General features: G+C 43.3%; 1 protein-coding gene across 3 annotated transcripts; it reads right to left on the bottom strand.

The window, feature by feature from the left end:
- Positions 1–246: 246 nt before the first annotated feature.
- On the bottom strand, positions 247–2,753 carry LOC115667703 (monooxygenase 2-like). 3 transcript variants are annotated; one of them, XR_008814495.1, is made up of 6 exons: positions 2,411–2,753; positions 2,188–2,250; positions 1,901–2,078; positions 1,535–1,769; positions 394–1,162; positions 247–279 (listed from the first exon to the last, which is right to left on the bottom strand). XR_008814495.1 is itself a non-coding variant. In XM_030589257.2 (5 exons), exons 1-5 carry the CDS (start codon positions 2,620–2,622, stop codon positions 639–641), a joined length of 1,212 nt encoding a protein of 403 aa, XP_030445117.1. In that variant the 5' UTR covers positions 2,623–2,753; the 3' UTR covers positions 255–638. The 3 variants fall into 3 exon arrangements, 2 of the variants coding, with proteins under 2 accessions (XP_030445117.1, XP_030445118.1); XM_030589257.2 differs by having other exon boundaries at positions 255–1,162; XM_030589258.2 differs by having other exon boundaries at positions 255–1,162; positions 1,541–1,769; positions 2,411–2,740.
- Positions 2,754–6,000: the final 3,247 nt, after the last annotated feature.

Raw genomic sequence — 6,000 nt, 5'->3', positions numbered from 1 at the left:
CAATTCCATACACGATAAGGAACCAAGATTGGGGGCCAATGGAACAAGGTTGATAGTACGTGGTGAGGCCATTTGTGAAGGACCCTCTGGTGGCGCTTGGAGATAAAAGGATGGTAGAGATAATTTATGAAAACAGATGCATGGTTGTGTATTGAGTTGGCAGAGGTGTATTCGAGTGTTCAACGGGTGCGATGTGCAGCTAGTGCTCTCAAAATTTCCTCAAGATCGCGTAACTCCAATGCCAACTTAGAAAATGAGAAAAATGAAACAATTGAATTGCTTAATTTCGATGTTACAACCATGGCCTATTTATTGGCCTGAAACCAAAAAAAAAAAAAAACATCCGCTATGACATATCATGCCACGAATCTAGACACAAATCTGGTCATGTACAAGATACGCATAGATATACTAAATATCTGAATAATTTGTAGAATATATGATGCATTAGTGATATCTCGCTCCCGATTTGTAATGAACCCACAAGCTGAGTTCTTGTTCCTTTCTTGGTTGTAATCGTCTCTCCATCAAGTACAATGATTGTGGTGAGACTTCGGAAATCGTCCATTTGCTCCTTTATATAATATTGCCTGGTCGACGATCGCTGTTGGCGAATAGAAGAAGGCAAAGTAGAGACATTAGCAAAGTTTGCCGCAGTCATACCTACTAGCACTAACGGCTCTTCCCAATAGAAACTTGTAGAATACAACGTCTCTTAGGAACTTCATCCACCAACTAGACCCATCCTGCTGAACCCAACCTGACAAAAACGACGCTGTGATCAATGTCGCCGCCCTCCACCTCCTCTCCCTAACGTAGCTCTCGAGGGCGAACCCGACATGACGGGTCTCAATTTCACCCCTTTTGGAAACCGAGTTTCTGATGTGCCGGTCCAACACGACCGCATCCTCGAGGGCCAAACACCCACCTTGGCCCAAGTCCGGCGTCATGGGGTGCATGGCATCTCCGGCCACCGTGACGTTGGCGCGGGTCAGGTTCCCAAGCATGACATCCCACGGATAGCGAAACATCAACGGGGCCCACGTCAAGGTGGAAAGGTCGGAGTGGCCGACGATGTCGAGGTACACCGAAGGAAAGTCTTTGGCTAAGTTGTCAGCCACTTCTCTTAGTAGTAAATTTGGGTCTCCTCCCATGTCCGCACCTGAAATGTAGATGAGTCGATTACAAAATATTGTTAGACAGAGGTTGAGGTGCTATTAGTTAAGCTCATAGAAATCGAAGATGAAAAGATGAAGAGAAGCTTTGTCCCCAAGCATAGAATGTAAAACTATCCTCGAATTAACCGGAATTATGTAAGCCCTTGAGGATTATTACTTAGGCAGATTGAAAATGAAAAGAAGAGAAATTTTTCTTTATAAACTTTAGCAAACGCTCTTGTGCAAAATAATTATTTCTTCACTTCCCAAACTAAGTATCACTAATGTTACTCTTACACAAAGATTCTCGGACCGTTTGATATGCGTGCCAACAATACATTCTTGTAATTGGAGGTTCTAAGAAAAAGGGGAAGTACCAATACCTTTTGGAGGAGCTTTGCAAGCGAAGAACCAGTAGACCTCCTTGTCGTTGAGAGGAATAAAACCAGCCCTCTTGGAGACATCAACGAATTGCTGAACCTCATGGTTGAACCCATGGCCTCGCGGGTACACGGCCACCCCGCGAATTGCAGACCGGCCCGAATCGACCGGCGCGCCGAGCCCTAACCAATGCGCTATCCTAGAATGCACCCCGTCACATCCGATAACAACCTACGTATATAGCACATATTTTTCAAACAACAATAAATTCACCGATCAACTGCAGATCCCGCGACAAGCTTTGGAGTAGTATTATTACCACGCAAACTAGAAAGAGATTTGATTATGAGAAGTTATGATACCTTAGATTTGATGACAGTTCCATCCTCAAGCGCGAGGATACAAATTGACGAGCCTTGTTCCACTTGGGTTTCAATGGAAGTGAGCTTTGAAGAGAAACGGATGGTATTTGGAGGCAATTCCTCTGCCAAGACCTCCAATGGCATCTTCCGGTGTACCGTTCTTTGTTCACCTCCACTCCTAAAGTATATATAAAAAAAAGGGTAAAGATCGAAACTTTTAGCATTACACAAATAAAAAAAACAGACGATGCATTGATCCAAATGCAGAAATCTGAGAGTTGCAGTACCCTTTGCATGCACTATAACGCACTTCCTGAATGGCTTTGGTCTTCATATCGGTTACGTAACCCCTAATGCACGAGCAAGAAAATTTGATTATGAGAAGTTTAATCTAATTAGAATATGTACGTAAAAACCCAATTTGGAAAAATATATATATTAACTACAAGAACGATAGATTTTTTGATCAACCTTACCAAAAAAAAAACTACAAGAACGATAGAACCTTACTTGGAAAAAGGAGTGTAAAGGGAGGTGAGCTTATCCGAAGCCCCGAGCGCGTCGAGCGCGTGCCAGGCATTGGGGAAGAGGCTCAAGGCCGAGCCGGTGGCTCTCAGCCCCTCTGATCTCTCAAGAACCAGTGCTCGCACACCGACCTTCTTCAGGGCCACCACCGTCGCTAGCCCCGCAATGCCGCCTCCTACGATCACAACCTCCTCCATTTGAAATGTAACCTTGCCTCTCTCTCTTTTCTCTTTTACGATCTTTTCTTTTAATTGGAGGAAACTATGCTCTTGATCTATTTTAGCTATTTCAGAGTGACAACTGCTCTTCTTTTTATAGCTATTGTGGCAGTTGTGTACGTCTAAACACGTGCTTCATTTGGATTCCTCGTTTTACAATAGACGTGAGCTGCAAGAACCAAAATGTTAAACAATTGCTATTAGGAAGTTGCAATGAATCTGGTCTTCAAATATAATCAAATAAGTGGACCACCTTTGAGTTTTCATCTAGACACAAGCAACGAAAGCAAAAAGTAGCTAACTTGACCACGGAACATTCCTCGCTGCAAAATAAAAAGGAAAAAAAAGAGTCAAAATGGTCCAGAATCCGTGGCTTCAAATGTGCTGCCCAAGGGTCTAACCGGACCTTGCATTTTTAATGAGAATTAGGTGAGATTTTTACATTTATTTAAAAGGACATGGACCATTAATAATTATATGGTTCTCAATCAGGCGCAACAGGACAGTGATCGGGTTGCCGTCTATTCCCTATCACCTCTCCTCTCTTTGGAACCATCAGATAGCCACAGGGTCCAACATGAAACGGGCCCAAAAGTTCAATCAGTGAAGAGAAAAAACACGGCCTCTATAACCTTCTTTCATTTTTCACCAATCCTCAGCCCTACGTCATATATCACTTCCTTACGCTCTCACTCTTTGAAACCTTTTGTTGATTTCTGTTGTAGCAAACGCGGAAAAAAGCAAACACAGAATACAGGGATTTACGTGGTTCGATCACAAGGTGATCTACGTCCACGGGCGAGGCAAGACAAGATTCCACTATAATAAAGGAGAGTACAGTTTTCAGAAGTCGAAACAACGACAAAAGCTCACGGCTCACAAATTCATTCAAAACAAAATTCTCTCTGTACTTCAATAAGAAAACCTAGCCGCGATATAAATAGTGCTCCCCAAAAAATTTCCTAGGGGGCTATGCCCCCGAACCCCCCGAGACATTTGTTCGCTTTCTCCAGTTCGAGCGAACCACCATAGAAATTTGTTCGCTTGCTACGAGTTGGGCCTATCGGCCCAACCCTCCGCGTCGCGAACCAAATCTCAATTTTTTCTCCACTTTCGGGTCTCACAAAAATATGTCGGGTCAGATGATAAACCGGACCAAGTACATAAAATTCAAAACATATTTAACAAATCTCTACCTTGACTTGAATTTCCCAAAATAAAACAATCAAGAAGCCGAACACATTCTCTCGGCATCCCTAAGCCTACGTGAGATAACTCGGTGTAGGAAACAAGGGCTACAACAAAAAGAACATATCCACTTCAAAAACAAATGTAAAACTGTCATTTACCTCTCCACCAAAGCCCCACAAAGGGGCAAACTCAACCAAGCATGCCAATCAAGTTCAAGCAATGCTTAAACTTGTTGGCGGGGACTGGCTTGGTCAACATATCAGCAGGATTGTCAGCTGTACCAATTTTCTTTACCGTCATATTTCTCTCCGCAACTGCCTCTCGAATAAAGTGATACCTGACATCGATGTGCTTAGTCCTTTCATGATATGCTTGATTTCTAATCAAGTATATAGCACTCTGATTGTCACAAAAGACAACCGAATTGTCTTCCTGCTGGAGCCCAAGTTCCTGAACAAGATTCCTTAACCAAATACCTTCTTTCACCGCTTCGCTGCTGCTATATACTCGCCTCTGTAGTAGACAAAGCAACCTGTCGACTGTAAGGTTGACCTCCAACTAATAGCCGAACTAGATAGTGTGAAAAGATAGCCAGTTAAAGATCTCCTCTTATCAAGATCACCTGCATAATCGGAATCCACAAATCCCACAACTGAGGTACCGTTGGAACTGTTTCTATCAAACATTAGGCCCAACTCTGCAGAGCCTCTAAGATACCTAAGTATCCATTTCACTGCCTGCCAATGGACCTTTCCAGGATGCGCCATATATCTACTAACCACACTAACTGCCTGCGCAATGTCGGGACGAATGCATACCATAGCATACATAATGCTACCGACTGCACTGGAGTATGGGACACGAGACATTGCAGCCTCCTCGACCTCTGATTGAGGTGAATGTAGAGCTGAGAGTCTAAAATGGGATGCCAACGGTGTACTCACGGGCTTAGCGTATTTCATGCCAAACCTCTCAAGTACCTTCTCAATATAACTCCTCTGCGAGAGATATAACTTCCCTCCTTTCCTGTCCCTCTGAATCTCCATTCCTAAGATCTTCTTGGCAGGACCCAGATCTTTCATCTCGAACTCCTCACTGAGCCGTTTCTTCAAGATCAACACATCTGACATGTTCTTTGCAGCAATGAGCATGTCATCCACGTATAAGAGAAGATAAACAAAGGATCCATATGAACCCTTCCTGAAGTAGACACAACTATCATAGTTGCTCCTATGATAACTGCTCCCTATCATAAAGCTGTCGAATCTCTTATACCACTGTCTTGGTGACTGCTTCAGATCATACAAGGATTTCTTCAATTTACAAACATGATCTTCCTTGCCTTCTACATAATAGCCCTCGGGCTGGGCCATATAAATAGTTTCCTCAAGCTCGCCATGCAGAAAAGCAGTCTTCACGTCAAGTTGCTCAAGCTCTAAGTCAAATTGAGCAACTATAGCCAGCAACACACGAATGGAAGTGTGTTTTACCACAGGGCAGAACACTTCATCATAATCAATTCCCTCCTTCTGATTGTAGCCTTTAGCTACGAGCCGAGCCTTGCATCTAGCATTTTCAACACCTGGAATTCCTTCCTTTTTCTTGAAGACCCATTTACACCCGATGGCTCTTTTTCCCTTAGGCAACTGCACCAAGTCCCAAGTCTGGTTCTTGTGAAGTGATTCAAGTTCCTCAACCATAGCAACAGCCCATTTCTCTGATTCTGTGCAAGTAACAGCTTCCGTATAGGTAGAAGGTTCCTGAATACCCATATCTTCTGCTGTCGTAAGAGCATAAGCCACCAGATCAGAGAACCCATATTTCTGAGGAGGCCGGGTCTGCCTCCTTTCTCTGCCAGTAGCAATAGAGTATGGCTGCTCCACCTCATCTACAGCTTCCTCATCTGAACTTGAATCAACAGGAGCATTTTGCTTGTTCAAAACATTCTGAGAGGTCTTTTCTGAAAGCTCCACCTGAACCTCCACCTCATTCGTATCACTCTCATGTTTTCCTGTAGACTCATCAGTAACTTTCCTTTGATCAAGCATATGCATTTCATTAAATAAAACATCCCTACTAATAATGAACTTAGGTGAGTTAGGTTCCTGGCACCATAAACGATAACCTTTCACCCCATCAGCATACCCAACAAAAATACATTTCTTT

The sequence above is a fragment of the Syzygium oleosum genome, unplaced genomic scaffold (assembly GCF_021117445.2).
Source record: "Syzygium oleosum isolate NSW1041296 unplaced genomic scaffold, Sole_v2.1 Sole_v2.26, whole genome shotgun sequence".
Lineage (NCBI taxonomy): Eukaryota > Viridiplantae > Streptophyta > Magnoliopsida > Myrtales > Myrtaceae > Syzygium > Syzygium oleosum.
This window is presented reverse-complemented; position numbering and strand designations above follow the sequence as displayed.

Bases quoted from the DNA above. Each gene is read 5' to 3' on its own strand.
- LOC115667703 (XM_030589257.2), bottom strand. From the start codon at position 2,622: ATGGAGGAGGTTGTGATCGTAGGAGGCGGCATTGCGGGGCTAGCGACG. The intron at 1,770-1,900 runs GTATCATAACTT...CTATATACGTAG, and splicing joins GAACTGTCATCAAATCTAAG to GTTGTTATCGGATGTGACGG. The intron at 1,163-1,534 runs GTACTTCCCCTT...TCTACATTTCAG, and splicing joins AGCTCCTCCAAAAGGTATTG to GTGCGGACATGGGAGGAGAC.